At 36.8% G+C, this 20,412-nt stretch overlaps 1 protein-coding gene across 1 annotated transcript in view; it reads left to right on the top strand.

Annotated features, from left to right (window-relative positions):
• Positions 1 to 20,207, top strand: part of klhdc4 (kelch domain containing 4) — a 121,817-nt gene extending 101,610 nt beyond the window's left edge. Inside the window, exons 10-12 of the mRNA XM_051931460.1 lie at positions 8,352 to 8,766; positions 9,284 to 9,400; positions 19,805 to 20,207. Of these exons, the coding sequence (XP_051787420.1) occupies positions 8,352 to 8,766; positions 9,284 to 9,400; positions 19,805 to 19,974 (702 nt within the window). The 3' untranslated portion in view covers positions 19,975 to 20,207. The remainder of the gene's footprint in view (positions 1 to 8,351; positions 8,767 to 9,283; positions 9,401 to 19,804) is intronic.
• Positions 20,208 to 20,412: the final 205 nt, after the last annotated feature.

The raw sequence follows: 20,412 nt of genomic DNA, 5'->3' as shown, positions 1-20,412 counted from the left end.
GAGTTGACGAACAGATGGCCGGACATTCTCCTTCAGGATTTTTTGGTAGACAGTAGAATTCATGGTTCCATCTATCACAGCAAGCCTTCTAGGTCCTGAAGCAGCAAAACAACCCCAGACCATCACACTACCACCACCATATTTTACTGTTGGTATGATGTTCTTTTTCTGAAATGCTGTGTTCCTTTTACGCCAGATGTAACGGGACATTTGCCTTCCAAAAAGTTCAACTTTTGTCTCATCAGTCCACAAGGTATTTTCCCAAAAGTCTTGGCAATCATTGAGATGTTTCTTAGCAAAATTGAGACGAGCCCTAATGTTCTTTTTGCTTAACAGTGGTTTGCGTCTTGGAAATCTGCCATGCAGGCCGTTTTTGCCCAGTCTCTTTCTTATGGTGGAGTCGTGAACACTGACCTTAATTGAGGCAAGTGAGGCCTGCAGTTCTTTAGACGTTGTCCTGGGGTCTTTTGTGACCTCTCAGATGAGTCGTCTCTGCGCTCTTGGGGTAATTTTGGTCGGCCGGCCACTCCTGGGAAGGTTCACCACTGTTCCATGTTTTTGCCATTTGTGGATAATGGCTCTCACTGTGGTTCGCTGGAGTCCCAAAGCTTTAGAAATGGCTTTATAACCTTTACCAGACTGATAGATCTCAATTACTTCTGTTCTCATTTGTTCCTGAATTTCTTTGGATCTTGGCATGATGTCTAGCTTTTGAGGTGCTTTTGGTCTACTTCTCTGTGTCAGGCAGCTCCTATTTAAGTGATTACTTGATTGAAACAGGTGTGGCAGTAATCAGGCCTGGGGGTGGCTACGGAAATTGAACTCAGGTGTGATACACCACAGTTAGGTTATTTTTTAACAAGGGGGCAATTACTTTTTCACACAGGGCCATGTAGGTTTGGATTTTTTTTCTCCCTAAATAATAAAAACCATCATTTAAAAACTGCATTTTGTGTTTACTTGTGTTATATTTGACTAATGGTTAAATGTGTTTGATGATCAGAAACATTTTGTGTGACAAACATGCAAAAGAATAAGAAATCAGGAAGGGGGCAAATAGTTTTTCACACCACTGTATATATTTGGTATCATTCTTTTCAGAATTTATTGAACTTTATTGTGATGTTGTTAGATTTTCAGATTCTTATTCCGTTTTTAAATTATAAACTAAAATATCAAGAAAGTTGTGGGGCGGCCCAACAGAGAAAGGCCCAGTTTATTTGTAATAATGTTTACTCTTTTACTAAAGGAATGGCAGCTGAATAAGGTTGGACGTGAATCAGTAACATGAAAAGGGGCAGCCTGTATTGTTGGCAGTGTAGTAAGCATTAATAAAACTGGTCTGATCAGTGTGAATTAATTTATTGATGATGAAGTCTAGGTGCCAAGAAAGTAGCTTATCCTGCATATTGACAGCAGAGTTCAAATGGGATATTGGGTGGTAAAATCGGAGCACTCTCAAGACTGCTTATCCTGTAAAGGAGGTATGATCATGGTAAGATTCATTTTTGTAGAGAGAATAACATTCTTTTAATATTTTTGAAAACCAGGATGCACAATTGTTTTCAAACATTATAGAGTGGTTATAACAGGTACTTAGTTCTGAGGGATGAGCCTGTTCTCATAGAGTCAAAAGCCTCTTTAAGTTCAGTCATTTGAGTCTTGGCTATCTAACAAAGAGTCATCTTCTTCATCGAGCTTAGTGAAGAGCAGTTTTTCAAGAAAGGAATTAAATATAGGGTAGAGGGGCTGTAATCTTCTGAAAGTCATTCTGAATGCAATTTTTAAAAATTCAATTTCAATGTGTTTATTCATAATAAGATCTGGTTTGATTTTGATAGCCAAAATAGAAATTAATCAGTCAGATCACCAAAATACATGTGCATCAATTTGCTGGGTTTAACAATATTATGCCAGCCTGAGGTGAACCTGAAACTCATTACTATAGAGCAGCAAGTAATTTAATATATTTAGTTTAAGTGATTAATTTACTCATCCCTGTGGTCCACAGCACAATTTTGGGTGCACTGACGAATGGCAATGCAAGTTCAGAAGTATGAAGTGAGCAAAACCTCTGGAGATCCCAGTCATAAAATTCATGTTATGTTCTTATATATTCATTCAGACAAACATGAGATTATCTGTACAGCCGTAGCGAATAGAGATAAATGATTTAATTTGGTTGAGAGTTCTTCACAGAATTTTGTATTATAAAGAGCTGATGACTTGAACCTCTGTAGAGAAACATCGTAATGGTAAATTAAACTGTAAAAGGACTATTTTTTTTTTATATCTTTGGAGAAGATGTATTAGACTTGCCTGTCTCTTCATCTGAAATTGCTTTTGTACAGAACATTTTTTTTTCCTAGGCAGGATTTTCTGTCTGACTGCATTACATGAACTTATGAAGAAAATTAGTTAATTAAAGTAAAAGGTGAAAAATCTTGTTGACCAAAGTATTTATTCATACAACACCAAGAGTTGCATTCTTTTCACTAATCAGTAAATATTTTGTCTTGGTTTGAGTTAAATTCATGCAGATTAACACTAGAATTACCAAAGCATACGTAAAAACTTGTAATCTCAGCCTACCTTAAATCCCTTCGCACCTCTCCATCAGCGTCTTTTGTTTTGTAAATGTGTCGATTAGCACATGCAGCAAGCAGCCTTCTATCCCATCCCCCCTTGACGGAGCTCAACTCTTGGGCAGTTCTCTCCCTCATGCCAAGGCTCCATATTTGCGTGTGAGGTGCCTGGGGTTGTATAGGGTAAATAATACAGTATATTGTTATTTGGAATACATGCATTTCATGTGATTTCCATGTCTACAAAGATTTGGATAATGTAGGATGAAAGGAAATATGAGGCAAGAAATGCTGAACACATACCTAAAGCAGAAACTTTTTCCATGTTCTACTAATAATGACGTGAGGTGTATGTGTGAAGACTTTAGTCCAAATATCAAATAAACATGTGCACATTGAAGAATATAACCAATGAAAAAAAAAATTAAATTTACATGTTATGGTCAATGAGTTTAAACCCCAAACTCAAATGTCAGTTGACAGGAAGTCGATACATGTTCTTGAATGGCGCAGGAGTAGTTCATGAATCATGAAGTTCAAAACCCAGCTGCACAGTGATGTGTTCTGACCCAAGTTTGTTGACAAGCTTAATGAGGTTTATTGTCTTAAGTGCAGAACTATAATCTATAAATAGCATTCACATGTAGGGAATTCACATTATACCAGAATTTTTTATTTCAGTATCAATACCAGGAAATTTTGTACTGCTCAATACCATTCAATACCGCTGCAACAACAGAAATCCCATTCAAAGGCTTTTTTATTAAAATGCCTTCATTTTTTTGAAGTGAATGATATTGTGCCTTTTTCAGTAATACAATATAATATGAATGTAGTATATATTCAGGCTTAAAAAGAAGATCATCCAAATAATAAGACAGACTTTAAGATAACACACTCAGGACCCCACCTTACTAATCCACCCATTGACACCCTCCTACCCCCACCCCCTGTCCTCATTTGCTGTATATTGCCTTTGATTCTTGTATGTCTAATCATTTTCCTCTGATGTAGGTGATGAAAGCTCAGGAATAAAAGATTGTTTTACGATGTATGATTCATTTTTTCTCTTTGTGGATTTCTAGCTAACAATATATATACCAACAGTGAAAACAGCTTTAAAATACTGGTATATCCAACAAGTAGTTACCTTAATATAATTTAAATACACAAGTATTGGCATTCATAAATATCAAAATTCAATGCAGCACTTACATTTTAATATGTGGCAGGAATGGGGATCCCCACAGTGTAACAACAAATGGAGGGTTTGTAATCTTCTGTGATTTCAGCTGTAAAAGAAGCACGCAATAACACAGTTGGGGAACTGTCCCCATATACTGTAGATTCAGGAATTGGTCAGGCATGTTTGTTACAGGCAACTGTAAAAACATAGAAACAAAACAGTCTTTAGGTGGAAAGATGGCATATTTATGGAGTTGGGGATGGCAAAAAGGATGTTGGGTACAGCAGGGCATCCTGGGAAGGTTGTGATGTCATCGGGAAGGGACGAGACGTGACTGAGGAATGCGGAAGTGGCGCATCCGTCTGGGCGAGCAACTGTGGTGTCGAACTCTTTTGTGGCTTCTCCTTCCTGTGAGAGAACAGAGAGATGGGTTAGTACACTGATTTTCTCCTCCGTCTTGCGGGTTCAGGTGGCGCATCGGGTCCTTTGGTTGCCCCCTAATCGCACATGTGTGACACAGCATACATTTCAAAAACAATGATATGTCATTTACTACCTCATTTATATTAGCATGTGCACATTCTTGATTTTTTTTCTGTGACATTTTCTATCACATAACTGAAAACTACTGCTTAAAATACATGTTTAACATTAAAATTCAAACATTATTACTGTATATAAGTAGTATTGAATTAGTAAATTCCAAGATAATTTCAGATATTTCCATTTAAACCAATTCTTTAAGCTGTTTTTTTAACAACATGCTATTAAAATCTGGTTTTGTCGGTGAACCAATTGGTTAGGTTTGTAATATTTACTGTTGTAAGATTTATATTTGCATCATTGACTAGTCAAAAAATATTGCCAAAGAGAAATATTTAATGGATTAGTCAAATTAATTCAAATTTCAACTGTCAGAAAGTCATGGTACTTCAATTTTCCAACTTTGTGTCTCGTTTTTTTTTTTTCTTTTCACATTTGTCCTACCTTTAAAGCTTCCTGTATGAATTTAAACTTGTTAGTTTTACATTAATCCTTTATTTCAGAGCCCCTGTTACACAGCCTTTGTTGTTCTGTTTTCAAGGTTCTTGCATACATGATCAGATTTTGTTATTGCTTAAAAATGACGTATTACTTGGGCTATCATTGCCTTTACTGAAAACGTTTTTAAGTTTGAGCCAGCAAAACATTTTTTAGTGTCCCATTCAAATATATGGTATGTGTGCTTTTACTTGTAGGCTATACTAATGAACATTAGTTTGCCTTCCAGAAACAAACAAATCACACATATTTAGTGTTTGCAGATTCGTAATGAAGTTTGTCGTTTAGATTGTCTTGCAAACTGTGTGTTTAAGATGATCACATGTCTCTGTTAACAGAGTATACATCATATTAATAGGGAGATGGGCCTTGGCCTTTGAAGCATTGAAATGCTTAATATTGTTTTTGTATTTAACAAGTGGAGAAACTCATTTCATCACCAATATAGACAAGACAGATAGCCATTTTGATTGAGTCTTGCCTAGTTGTTTCTTGCTACATCTGTTGTTTACACTGGTGGTCCTCCCACATTCAACAGTCCTATATGTGTAACTGTGGATGTGTGCAGTTTGCACCCCAGTGCAACCCCAAAATGTATACACCAGTTACAAAATGGATAGATGCTTGAACTGATGCCCATCTGTGGATTTGCTCATTAGAATCAGAATGAATGCAAAGCCTCTTTTCATTTATCAGGACTATGTTGGACAGTATTTAAAGTGATTCTTCTCATTATCTTTTCATCTCCTCTTACAAATGCATGATGATTCAAGTTAAATGATTATACCTCATTTAATTGGTAATGCTATTTTTCTTTCAAAGCATGAGCAAATTTGTTTTTGAACTAAAAAGTGGCAATAATGCAAATATGATTCCTGCACTTGTTCCCTGAAATTCACTTGTGTTAATATAAAAGCTTTTCTAGTCATGAACTCTGCCATTTTTCTTTTCAACTTGTGTTAATGCAGTGTCATTACCACAGTGAGACATTTTTATATATAGTTTTTTCTTAGTTTTTATCATGTATTATTGTGTTTTCTGGAGAAATTGGTCTACTTTAGTCATGCATGAGTGCAGTACCAACTTTCTCAGTACTTACCTCTACTTTAAAAAAAAATCTGGAACTGTTACATTTTCAGAACATTGGCACGGCCAAAGCAAATTTATCTTGATTTCTCAGGCCATTTGGCCCCTATTCAGACTTGCCTGCTTATTTTTGATATTTACTTACATTTCACAATAATGATTTAATGTTTACATGGTAAGTAAACTTTTTGCATAACAATAAATTTCCATCATTTAATTTGATTTAAAAAAATGTATGGATATGCTTCTCAAGTGACAGTTACTTTCATTTTGTGTAGTATGTATATGAGAAAAAAAGCTGCTGACAGCAATGTTGGATTATTCAGTGAATGGATCTTTAGTTTAACTTGATTTAAAAAAGTTATTTTATTAATTTATTTGATGTTCTGCTTTGTTAACTATTTTATTTTTTGCACCTTAATTTTTGTGTGCCTATTTATTGGACATGCAGTAACTGGCATCCACTCTAAATTAGTCAGTAAACATTACCCCAGCATTAAGATAGTAGTTGAGCAGACATTACATTCACACAAATCAACTATTGAAAGAAAGATCCATTGCTGCCATAAGCAATGTCAGTAAAAACCAGAAGTGAGGTAAACAAGCTGGTGTCCATGTCAGGACAGAAAAAAATCCAATCAGACCGGCACTGTCTTCCATCCTACTTTCAAATGTTCACTCACTGGACAATAAGTTGGATGAGTCTCAAACTTTCAGTTGATAACCCAGCAAGAGATGAGGGGCTACTCAAACTTTATACTGTAACATGGCTGCAGAATAACATGCTTGAGATGCTTATTCAATTGGATGGACTGAACTCTTTCTGTGCAGACAGAGTTGCTACAGCAGCTTGTAAGGTGCGTGTATGCGGTTTATGTGAACAATGCATATTATAGAAATATTGCAGTAGAGTCAATTTACTGCAGTCAATTACTGAATTGTGTAATGATTAAGTGTTGTCCTTTCGTAATCCATCAAGACTCTAATGCAAGAATGATATCCATTGACTTCAGTTCAACTTTCAGTACCATCATCCCTCAAAATGTCATTGGGAAGTTGAGTCTGTTAGTCTACAACACTTCTCTGTGCAACTGGATCCTGGATTTCCTGACAGAGAGACCCCAGAAAGTCGATGCCAGAATCTCCAGCATCATCACTCTGAGAATTGGCAGTCCCCAGAGCTGTGTACTCAGCCCACTCTGTTCACTCATGACTCTACAGCGGTATATAGCTGTAACACAATTGTTATGTTTGCAGATGACACAATGGTAGTAGGTCTCATCAGCAGTGGGGGATGAGTCAGCTTACAAAAAGAAGATACAACAATTGGCGGACTGTTGCAAGTACAATAATCTGTCTCTTAACATAGAAAAGATGAAAGAGATGATTGTTGTCTTCAGGAAGGCCCATGTTTCCCATGCCCCATTGCATATTGAGGACTTGGTCAAGAGCACCAAGGTCCTTGGTATGCACCTGGCATCTGACCTTATTTGATCAATTAACACCACCTCTATGGACAAGAGGGCGCAGCAGCCTCTCCACTGAGTTTGGTGGCTAAAGAAGGCAAGTGTAAATCTCTCCATTCTCACCATATTCTACAGGGGCACCATCAAGAGCGTTCTGACAAGCTACATCACTGTCTGTTTTGGGAACTACAGTGTCTCTGAAGATAAGATCCTACAACAAATGGTGCCTACAGCAGAAACGATCAGTGGTACCTCTCTTTTCTCCTTTAAAGACGTCTTTGTGAAATGTTGCATCTGCAAAGTGTACATCATTGTGGAGGACTGCTCCTACACCTATGGCAGTCTCTTTGTCCCACTTCCTTCTGGCAGAAGTTACTGTAGCATCTGAATCAGTTCTGCTAGGTGCTGCAAAGCTTCTACCCTGTGGCTGCCTGGACTCTGAGCTCTGTGCTGCCCCACTCCCCTCAGATCTACTTCAAGTAGCAAATTTATAGTAGCTTCTTTATCTGCAGTACCTTTGTCACACTTGTTACTACTGTTTTTATTATTAATTGTTATTTATTTATTTACATATTTACAATATTTATTACCATCTATCTAGCCAAATCATTGGCTATCTAGTTGCCTATTATTTACCTTTTATGTAAATATATATAGTATAGTGTATATATAGTATAGTATTCTTCTTTACTTGTCTTGCACTTATCCTGTGTTTATGTACATGTTGAACTGTGGTCCTGGGGAATGTTTTTTTTTTTTTTTTTGTGCCACTGTGCTGCAATATTGTGTATAGATGGTATGATAATAGATAAAACTTGAAACTTGCGCAAAAAACAATTCTGGTTTATGTTCAGTATTCTTCATAGGAAAAAATCTGACATAAACAGTGATATTAAATACCTCAAGTTTTTTTTCACATCATAACAATACATTTTTAATATTTGAAATGTCTGTGCCTTACATTAGTTGTTTTATTTCATTTTAAAGGGGCCAAAATCACACAAAAAAAAACGCAGAAGGGGAAAGAAGCAGGAGACTGACACAGCTATTGGATTTTTGGGTGGAGATGAGGACGAGTCTCCAAAACCAGAAGAAATTGTGAAAGAAATAGTGGCAGAAGATGGGACGATTATGACTATCAAACAATTAATGCCAATATCCACTTGTCAGGAAGAACAATCAGATTCAGAAAGTGAAGAAGATGAAGAGGACTGTACTTCTGAAAAAAATGTGTTGGAGCCATGTTCCCGTTCAAATGCTATGACTACTGTTAAGCATGGCATCCTTTATGTATATGGGGGCATGTTTGAAGTGGGGGATCGTCAGTTTACCCTAAATGACTTTTATGCTATTGACTTAAACAAAATGGATGAGTGGAAATTACTTGTTGAAATGGACCCAAGTAAGTGGCCAGTAATTATATTATGATGTGTAATATTTTATTTTTCTAATTTATTGTGTTTTTCTTTTGTTTCCTAAAAGATTTTTACAGTTATTAAACTGAAAGGAATTAATCTGCAGGTTGTAGGCTTTCAATAAAAAGAAAGCTGGTATGAGTTTCACTTCTAAGTTTACCAAAATCAGAATCAGTGAGTTAATTTCAAATTTTGAATTTGTCATGTAAAATGTGAATGAAGATACCTCTTTATTTTGCTATTAAAATTATAATTATAATTAGGCATATACATTTTTGCTGAAAGGATGTAATGTAATTTTCATTCAGTGCCTTTATATGACCTTTGGTAGCCAAATTAGTTGAGGTAAGTTAGTTGTTCTAAATGGTTCTCTCTCTATATTTGCTTGAATTTGCCTGTTTAAGTCAAATAAGACTAACAATTTTTTCATGTTTTGCTGTTTGATTGTCAGACTTTTTTGATTATCTTCTGATAACTGTAAATAATTTTGATGATTTTTTTTAGAGACCCAAGAATGGCTAGAAGAATCTGAGTCAGAAGAAGATAGCAACCTTGAAGGAGCAACAGGAGGTAATGAAGAAGAAGATGAAGAAGATTCAGATGAAGATAGCAATGATGATGGTAAGAGATTATGTTTTCCAGTGGAAGGAGCTTCTTTGGTATTCTCTTTGCCTTATTTTTTTTTTATATATATATACTTTTTCTGGCAATTAGAAAATAAACATTCTTTAGTGGGTTAAGGTAAGATTTCTTTGCTCAATCCAGTGGACAGTTTATAAAAACATATCCTCTTTAGAAAGGGGAATGGCTTCTCTGTATAAGCTTTTCAGCAATTTTTGGTGTCTGTGTCTATAAATTGGTTAGAATAAAACTCAGCAGTTTTACAGTACCATATTTTTGCTGTTAAATTATTGTTGAAAGCTGCATTTTCCTTAGTACACTTAATCCGTTCCATAAGCTCCTGCTCATTTTTTAGGTGTGTTTGCATATAGTGTGAGAAGCACATATTATAATAGCCCTTTGTGTTTGCCTGTCTGTCTGTTTGCATGAAACAACTCGTCCCTTAGTGGTCCAATTTTGTTGACATGTGGCACACTTATTACTTCAAAGGTGTTTGTCAAGGTAATTCGATTTATGTTAAGGTATCTTGATGACTTACTTTTTATGTAGGAAGCCTAAGACTAAGACTGTAATGGATTTTCTCAAATTTAAAGCCAATCTTTCAATTAAGATAATCAAACTCTCTATATTAGCTATTTTATTATTTTAGAAAGCTATAAAAGGTACATTTTTAGTAACATTTCATTGATTTATGTTACAGTCAATCCTCATCATTTGCATGTTTAACTTTCATGACTTCCAGCATTCACTTGATTTTATCTGAAATCTTTTTTTTTTTACTTTCATATTGGCAACCTCGTACATTCACGTGCTTCACAGCTGTGCCCAGTAGAGAAAAAAAAATATATGCAAGTGTGGACAGCCGTAATAACTTTTTTTTTTTTAAATAATGGAATTTAGACCTTGCACTGGACTTGTAGGTAAATTTGGGCATGCTCTAAGTATAGATTTCTGTGCAAGCCCCAATCGTGAAACGTCACAGATTTTGAGGTTTACTTTGACATTTTTGCCTATATGGTAGTGTTTCAAGGAGCTACGCTCCCATACGTTGAGACCTTTAGAGATCTCAGGCAGCACACAAAGTAGACATTACTGATGGATTATTTCAAGAAGGTGCATTCTTCATGATCTCTAGCTCCATCCGACAGTAGTGAAGGAACGGGTGTCAAAGGTAATTTTTTTATAGCACAAAGATCACAGAATTCTAGGGAATGACCAGCAAGAAAAATTGTTTTTGCATGTTACTAATTGTCTTCTGTGTACTGCATTAATGGGTCATTTCATAGGTTACTGTGTCATGAAAAGTGCACATTATGACATATATAATGTTTTGTTATAAAGAATTCCATGAAGAAAAGTGTAATTTGAGCAATCTCAATTGAGTGATCAGTTTTTGGTGGTTGCTGAAACCTAACCCCCAATTTCAGTGTATAAACATAGGTGTCTTCTACTTTTGTGTTGTTTTCTAGGAACTAGGGGTGGGCGGTATGACCAAACTTCTATATCACGGTATTTTTCTAAATTATCCCGGTTTCACGGTATTCAATGGTATTTTTTTCCCCATGCATGAGTGAATGTTAACCACATTTTCCACTGCAATTACTGGCTAAGAATAACCTATTCCACTGTAAAGAGCACTGTACATTGTACAAAAAAAAACATTTTAATGTGCACACAAGTATTAATACAGGTTTGCATGGCCCCATAAAGTGATAGTTTTCAAGGGGGTGGCACTAATGAAGAGAAGGAATCACGTTGCATGACAGATGCAGTCAAAATATAGAACCTTTTAATTGAACAAATTTTGCAAAAACTTAAAACTATAATTTTGACAACATATTTTCAACCATCCAAAGAGGCATTTAGACTTAGTAAAATATCCAGAAGTGCTTGTCAAAAGTTGTATTGCACTGAACATGTCTTAGAAAAGGAATAAATAGTAAATATTTTTTGTAAACCAATACACTTTCTGTTAATGTTAACAATCTCTGTCCACTGACACGTTAAAGTGACTTTTTAAACAACTTCACCATCATTAAACTGCATAATATTTAAACTAAAAAATAATATCAATAAAATAAATCCATCCATCCATCCATTTTCCAACCCGCTGAATCCGAACACAGGGTCACGGGGGCCTGCTGGAGCCAATCCCAGCCAACACAGGGCACAAGGCAGGGAACCAATCCTGGGCAGGGTGCCAACCCACCGCAGGACACACACAAACACACCCACACACCAAGCACACACTAGGGCCAATTTAGAATCGCCAATCCACCTAACCCGCATGTCTTTGGAATGTGGGAGGAAACCGGAGTGCCCGGAGGAAACCCACGCAGACACGGGGAGAACATGCAAACTCCACGCAGGGAGGACCCGGGAATCGAACCCAGGTCCCCAGATCTCTCAACTGCGAGGCAGCAGCGCTACCCACTGCGCCACCGTGCCGCCCAATAAAATAAATAATAGTATTATTACTGATAGTTGCACTATTACTTCAAGGCTTCAAGCCCAGGTGCATTACACAGTATTCACCAAATTAAAATAAAATAAAACAAGTGCAACTTGGTGATGACATCTTTACCAACTAAACCATCATTTAGGCAAACTGCATTAATATGGACCTTGCTTCAAGCTAAGCTATATGCATAAATAATAAAACTGCAACTTGCATTTATAATGCTATTTGTGGTATAGCCCTAAGGAATCATATTAGGGCCATGGTGAAGAAAAAAATACGGACACAGGGAAGAAAAAAACAAACTATATGTCGAGAATAAAGTCGACATTTCCACTTTATTCTCATAGTTTACTTCATAATTAAAGTAGAATGTCGTAAACTAAACTTCTTCCTAAAATCAATGTTTAATTTACTAGATTTTGTCAAACCCCGTCATAAGTTAATGCAGCACATTAAATGCTTTGTGTTAAGTGTTCCCCAACCCAGTTGTTAATCACTACGCTTCTTAAACTGACTTCCTCCGCACTAAGATGAGACAGCGATCACCGCACAGAATCCATTCACTTCATTATATTCTTGCTTTCTGAAAATTTACAATGCTAAGATAAATACTTGATATCATTTTCATGATGAAATGCATTAAAGCAGGTATTAAACATGCACGGTAGTGTGGCGGTAGTGCTGCTCCCTCGCATTATGGGGTCCCCAGGTGTATGTTCAGTGTAGAGAACTTTATGGCAGGTGTGACAAGGCTTCAAAAAACTGGATGTATGAATGGGTATCGCACAGGTTTAATTCAATTCAATGCATGTTCTTCTGAGCGGGCTTTCTTCATTGCACGCGTGCTGTCTCTATCTGACGTACCAATATACCCAGTTCCTATCCTTCCTTTTTCTTTCTCCACATAACCAATCACCACACGATAAACGTCTTTGTGAAATTAAAACTAGTTATAAACTTAGCCCACGGAGTGTTCAGATCTTTAAAAATATCTTCGTTATACATGTTTAATTATGCCATCCATTCAGGGTTGCGCCCATTCCTTAACGAGTCGCCAGTACATCGCAGGGTGAATACGAGCAAAACATACACTAGCAGGGTCAATATAGCATAACAAAACCCCACATCCTACATGACTTTGAAAGGAAACTGAAGCACACCAAGTAAACCCACCAGAAAAACATGCAAATGCAAGGCAGGGTCCGAGACACCTTTGCTGTGAGGCAGCAGTGCAACCTCCACGCCGCCGTGCCCCCACATGATTAATGCATGCTTTAATGCATTTCACCATGAAAATTATATCAAGTATTTATCTTAGCATTCTAAATGTTCAGAGAGCAGGAATATCATGAAGTGAATGTATTCTGTGTGGCGATCGCTGCCGGTGCCTCCTCTTAGTGCAAGAGGAAGTCAGTTTAAGAAGCTCGGGGAACACTTAACACAAAGCATTTAATGTGCTATATAACTTATGACGGGGTTTGAGAAAATCTAGTAAATTAAATATTCATTTTATGATGGTTTAGTTTACGATGTTCTACTTTAATGACAAATTTCGAGAATAAAGTCAACATGTCGTCACACTATTATACAGTACCCAGGTAAATTAAACTGTATTGAAAACAAATAAAAGAAGTACAATTTGGCTTGCTGTATTATCCAGTAGTATAGAAACAGTATTTACACATTTGAACATAATGGTCCACATCCGACCTTTTAAAACCAAAGTATCTCCAGGAAACGGACACGATTCCTTTTTTTCGGCAAAAGTTCTTTTGTGTCGTTATGTTCAACTTTATTGTCAGCTTCAGTTTCGGAATGTTCTCTGCCCATTTTCACCGCGCAATACCTACACTACCACTGCCAATTTAGTGGAGTAGCAGTGAAAAAGAGCCCCTGTGCAACAAATCTGAGTTTAGCAGTGTAGAAGTGAAAAAGGTCCCCACTTGAACAGTTTCCCGCTGCACCACATACCGAATGTCGTTTAGGCAATTTAAACCGGTGTTGTGGTATAAGAAAAATCCTTATCATAAAAAAAATAAAAACGGTTTTTGGTGTGAACCGGTATACCGCCCAGCACTACTAGGAACCTCTACAACCATCCCCCCCCCCCCCCCCCCCCCACCTTGAAAGTTGAAGATTTAATGTACAGTATGATATTTTTTTCATTTGGTCTCTAGTTTATATTCACAGTTCAAAGAATTCTTTCAGTTGAATGTGAATCTCTAAAACTATGCGTACCTACTGTTGAACTGGCCTTCAGTGAAAAACAGAGACATTACCTTATTCCTATTCCTCCTAGAACTGTCTGTTGCATAAAGGGAGGACAAAAATGCAGGTTTTGCAAAAAAAAATCAAAGTAATTTTTATTTGTACAGAGATCTCAGTAGGTAGGCTTACTTGTTTCTCCTCTGTCTTCTCAGCGGATATGCAACCTGGGACTTAAACAGTAATTAATAAACAGTACTGACAACTATATTTATTGTATGTATGGAAGGAATATGTAGTTGGCTCTGGCTGCAAAACACATAAACCATATTTTCAGGAAACATGTTACCAAGGCAAAATACAGGGAGTTCATCAGTTTGCTTTATTTTACATTTGGAATTATAGGATTCTAAACACAAAATGTAGACAATTGTGACTTAAAATTGTATGGAATGTTTTAACATAGTATTTACTGACTTGCTAATATAAATTCTAGCATGTTCATATGATTGTTGTGTTATTTTCTAATTATAATGAAAAGGCATTGCACTGATTAATTAACTAAATTTATGTTTAGATACTCAATAGTAAAACTGCAGTTGTTAGTTAGATTGAGGGCAGTGAAGTCTTTACAATTGCAGAACTTTCAGTTTCATGAAAGATAGTCAAGCTCAGTCCTTTCAAAACAAGCAGTATCTGCAGGTATTTATTGGAATCATAGTCTTAATCGGAAAGAAATTCTTATTATTAATGGAAATTAATATGCTTAGATCCAGTTTTGCTGTATCAGCAGTTTTATTTTCTATGTACTTTCAGTGAACATCAAAACATTTTATCAATTTAAATTAATTTGTAACCCTCAGTTTATTTGTTGATTTTATTTATTTTCTTAAGTATTTATTGTAATAGATCATTTAGGATTGCACAAATATTTATAAGGACTAAGTTATCCATCCTTCTTTATGCTATCTTGGTATATACGGTATATTTATATTTAGTTATGCACAAAGAAGTAATCAATTGCATAGACTTATTAGCACAAAGTATTACAAGAAGAAAAAAAAGAATATAATAATGGCAATTGAAGTAAATACTGACTGCAAAAATAATTATTGTGATGCCCATCGAGGAGTAACATGCATTAATGTTTATTTCCTACAGGAACATACAGAACTAGTACAAACCATCTGTATTTAAGTAAAATGTACTTAAAACAATCTAGAAAGACTTCCTATCATCCCTTTTATAATCAATACTAGATCAAATAAACATTATAATGTAATACACGAATCAAATTTTGCAAAACCTGTCAGCCTAACATCAAAAACCTTAGTGTAAATCAGCTTGAAGAAGATTAGTTTTGCATCCTCCATGCCCTCCTTGCATGTTATGAAGACTATTGAACTTTAGATGACCCTGTAGTACTTTCAGCTGCTAGGACAGCATATTTCTATAATTAGACTAACACTAATAGAAATAATCCACGGCTTTTGTTTGATATAGTTATCAAACTCGCACAGAATGCTCCTGCCAATAGCTCTTCATTCAGTCGTGATGAATTTCTGAGATTTTTTTTATATATGAGAGTGGCTTGATAAGAGAAAAAAAAAAATTAATGGACTACATGCCACTCAGAATGATGGCTCTAATCTCTCTAGTACTTTCATGGGTTACAGGCACTGTGGTACAGACCTTACAACTTTTCACGATTTGAAAGTTTCCACAGAGTCTTTGCTCAGTCTAATAACTGCTTCAAAACTTACAACCTGCATATTAGATCCTATACCGTCTAGTCTTTCTAAGGGACTATCTCCTGTTTTAATTAGTCTGACTCTCAATATTATCAATAAGTTGCTTTCCATTAGCTCTGTGCCCTTAACGTTTAAAACTGCTGTTATTAAACCTTTGCTTAAAAGTCCTAACTTGAATCTACATATTCTAAAAATTATTTTAAAAAATAACTCCCTGTATATCTGACAATAATCTTTTTGACAAATTTCAATCTGACTTTCGCCCTAGTCATTTCACAGAAACTGCATTGACCAGAGTAATTAATGATCTGTTGATCATTGTTGATTCTGATTTAATACCAGTGTTGCTTCTTGATTTGAGTGCAGCTTTTGACACCATAGATCACAGCATATTTCTAAAGCAGTTGGTGAAGCATATTTGCATTTGGTGGGGGGTACTTACATGGGTTCACTCTTATTTATCAAATAGAACTCAATGTGTAAGTTGTACCAATACAGTCTCTAAATTTTTCTGAAGTATAGTTTGGTGTACCCCAGGTATCATTCCTTGGCTATATCCTTATTTTTATCTATATGCTTCTCCTTGGTGACATCATTTGTAAATACGGTGTTTATTTTCATTGTTATGTGGATGATACGCAGCTATATATACCTGTAAAGCCAAATGACCTTCCCCAATTCCTTAAATTAGAAGTGGGTAGGTTATTAGTTGCTAGACCAGCCAATTATGGACACATGTCTGAGAACTTGAGTGTAAATATTGATAGTTGCAGTATTTCTGAAAGTTCGACTGTCAAAAATCTTAGTGATTTTTTTTTTGATACTCTTCTCACATTCCAGTCTCATATTACACCTATTAACTAGACAGCATTTTTTCATCTTAGTAATATTACAATCCAATCTATTCCATCATTGCATGATGCTAAAACATTCATATATGCATTTGTTTTATTCTAGACTTGATTATTATAATGTACTTTCCTACAGTTTTCCTGTTTGTTATACTAGAAATCTTCAGCTTATTCAGAACCAGTAAACTCCAGATTCTCTAAAGAATTGCAAATCCAAGAATGGCAATCACTTTCAGTTCCCTCCGATCTTTGGAGGGATGAAAAATCATGGAGGGTGGGAGCATCCTGGGAAAGTTTTCATTTAATTAAATAAATATATTTGTACTAATTTAACCAATTTATTAAAATTTAAATTTAAATTTAATTGTTATATTGCTAGCACTCCATCCTTCCTGGCCAGGTGGAAACAAAATGGGGTATTTCAAATTATCAAGTTTAGGAAAACAAATGTCTACGCGTTGGAATTTAGGTTGGTTGGTTCCATCAGGACGTAAATGCATGACAATATCGTGGTCAAATGGAGGCTTACCGTCTTTACTTTGAAACACAATTGCCACTTCATTAACGGTGGGAACATTTGCCACTCCCGACTTCCTCATATAATACCACAACTCCTCTCAAAGCACCCTGTCATATACTTTCTCCAGGTCTATAAAGATGCAATGCAACTCCTTATGGCCTTCTCTATACTTCCCCATCAATGCCCTCAGAGCAAACATCGCATCTGTGGTGCTCTTTCTTGGCATGAAACCATACTGCTGCTCAGTAATCATCACCTCCCTTCTTAACCGATCTTCCACTACTCTTTCCCATAACTTCATGCTTGGGATCATTAATTGTATCTCTCTTTAGTTACTGCAGTCCTGCACGTCCCCCTTATTCTTAAATATCGGCACCAGTACACTTCTTCTCCACTCCTCAGGCATCCTCTCACTTTCCAAGATTCCATTAAACAATCTGGTTAAAAACTCCACTGCCATCTCTCCTAAACACCTCCATGCTTCCATAGGTATGTCATCTGGACGAACGGCTTTTCCATTCTTCATCCTCTTCATAGCTGTCCTTACTTCTTCCTTGCTAATCCGTTGCACTTCCTGATTCACTATCTCCACATCATCCAACCTTCTTCTCTCTCTCTCTCGTTCTCTTCATTCATAAGCCTCTCAAAGTACTCTTTCCATCTGCTCAACACACTCTCCTCGCTTGTGAGTACGTTTCCATCTTTATCCTTTATTTCCCTAACCTGCTGCACATCTTTCCCAGTTCGGCCCCTCTGTCTGGCCAATCGGTACAGGTCCTTTTCTCCCTCTTTAGTGTCCAACCTCTCATACAACTCATCATACGCTTTTTCTTTAGCCTTCGGCACCTCTCTCTTCACCTTGCACCTTATCTCCTTGTACTCTTTGTCTACTTTCTGCATCTCTCTGACTATCCCACTTCTTCTTTGCCATTCTCTTCCTCTGTGTAATCTCCTGTACTTCCCCATTCCACCACCAGGTTTCCTTTTCCTCCTTCCTCTGTCCAGATGTCACGCCAAGCACCCTTCTTGCTGTCACCCTTACTACATCTGCTGCAGTTTCCCAACTGTCTGGTAATTTTTCACTACCACCCAGTCCCTGTCTCACCGTCTCCCTAAACTCAACCTTGCAGTCTTCCTTTTTCAACTTCCACCATTTGATCCTTGGCTCTGCCCTCACTCTCTTCCTGTTCTTAATCTCCATCGTCATCCTACAGACCACCATCCTATGCTGCTTAACTACACCTACCCCTGCCACTGCTTTGCAGTCTTCAATCTCCTTCAGATTGACTCTTCTGCATAGGATGTAATCTACCTATGTGCATCTTCCTCCACTCTTGTACATCATTCTATGTTCCTCCCTCTTCTTAAAATATGTATTCACCACAGCCATGTCCATCCTTTTGGCAAAATCAACTATCCTCTGACCTTCTTCATTCCTCTCCTTGACACCATACCTACCCATCACCTCCTTGTCTCCTCTGTTCCCTTCACCAACATGTCCATTGAAATCCGCTCCAATTACCACTTTCTGTCCCTTGGGTACACTGTTCATCACTTCATCCAACTCACTCCAGAAATCTTCTCATCCATTGCACACCCAACTTGTGGGGCACATGCACTAACAACACTCATCATCACACTTCCAATTTCCAGCTTCATAATCATTACTCTGTCTAACACTTTTTTTTACATCCAGAACACTCTTGACATACTGTTTCTTCAGAATAACCCCTACTCCATTTCTCCTCCTATCCACACCATGATAGAACAATTTGAATCCACCGCTGATCCACCTGGCCTTACTCCCCTTCCATTTAGTCTCTTGCACGCACAATATATCAACTTTCCTTCTCTCCATCATATCGGCTAACTCTCTCCCCTTACCAGTCATACTGCCAACATTCAAAGTTCCTACCCTGAGTTCCACTCTCTTTACCTTCCTCCACTCCTCCTGCCTCCGGACATGTCTCCCCCCTCTTCTTCTTCTTCGGCCAACAGTAGCCCAATTTCTGCCAGCACCCTATTGACTAACAGTACTGGTGGCGGTCGTTATTAACCCGGGGCTCGACCGATTCGGTACGGAAATTTGTGTTGTTGTCCACATATTGATTTGGCAAAATTTTACACCAGATGCCCTTCCTGACATAGCCCTCCCCATTTATCCGGGCTTGGGACTGGCATGAAGAAACACACTGGTTTGTGCATCCCCTGTGGCTGAGTTTGAGTAATAGGTTTACTATTATACCAAATCATGCAGAGTGTCTACTGTTAACGACAACCAAAATCTAAGATCACGCTCTGCTTCTCAACATTGGCTTAATATTATTTAGGGGCCCTGACCAAATGGTACAATATATTGTAGGAGGCCTTGACTTCAGAAACTTTGAGAATCCTTGGGGTTGAGAATGCCAAAGGCAACTCCCTCTTTTCATAATCCAAAACAGTAGCATTAGCTATGAAAGTTTATACTTCACAGCAACAGATTTAATTGTCTTCTCTATTGGCAGTGCACTATTATTGAGACTGGACACCTTCCATTTTGAAAATAGGTGGTTGGTATTTGTCATATCTTGATAAAATTAAGTAAAAACTTTTTCTTTTTCTTTTTTTTTTAAGATGAGGACCACCCTCCAGTGGAAAGTGGAGAACAATATTCTGATTATCTGAACAGGACAGAGCAATATTGGATTAAGTTAGCTCAAGTAAAAATGGGCCCTGATGCCAAAGAAAAAAAAGTCCTGAAGGTGGCACATGCTATGACAAAGATGTTCTATGATGGAATCTGAATTTGTATTTAATAGAATCTTCATTGGCCACTAACACTCTGTCAAGTGAGAAGTCAGCAGCTACTTTGTGGCTGGTACAGTCTGCTTCTTTTTATATTTATCAATGCCGTTTGTTAAAGGTGTTGCTATTGTATTAAAATGTAAGTCAGATAATTTTCAAGCACTGTTACAGTAATAAAATTAAACCTATCAACAGATTTCATACAGAATAAATGGCAGTATGAATTCAGTAACTGCACAGTGTTTTAAATATTTCTGTCGTTGTTAAAACTGTTTATAATATCTGGACTTGAGTTTTATATATTGAACAACACATAAAGGTGTTTGTTTATTCTTTTCATTTTATTTTTAGTGATCACAATTTTTAAAAGGTCTGCAGAAAACTAGAAAATGAATAATTATTGCTTTCATTATTCAAAGAATCACTACATGCTTAAT

This window comes from Erpetoichthys calabaricus, chromosome 9, assembly GCF_900747795.2.
Source record: "Erpetoichthys calabaricus chromosome 9, fErpCal1.3, whole genome shotgun sequence".
Lineage (NCBI taxonomy): Eukaryota > Metazoa > Chordata > Cladistia > Polypteriformes > Polypteridae > Erpetoichthys > Erpetoichthys calabaricus.
This window is presented reverse-complemented; position numbering and strand designations above follow the sequence as displayed.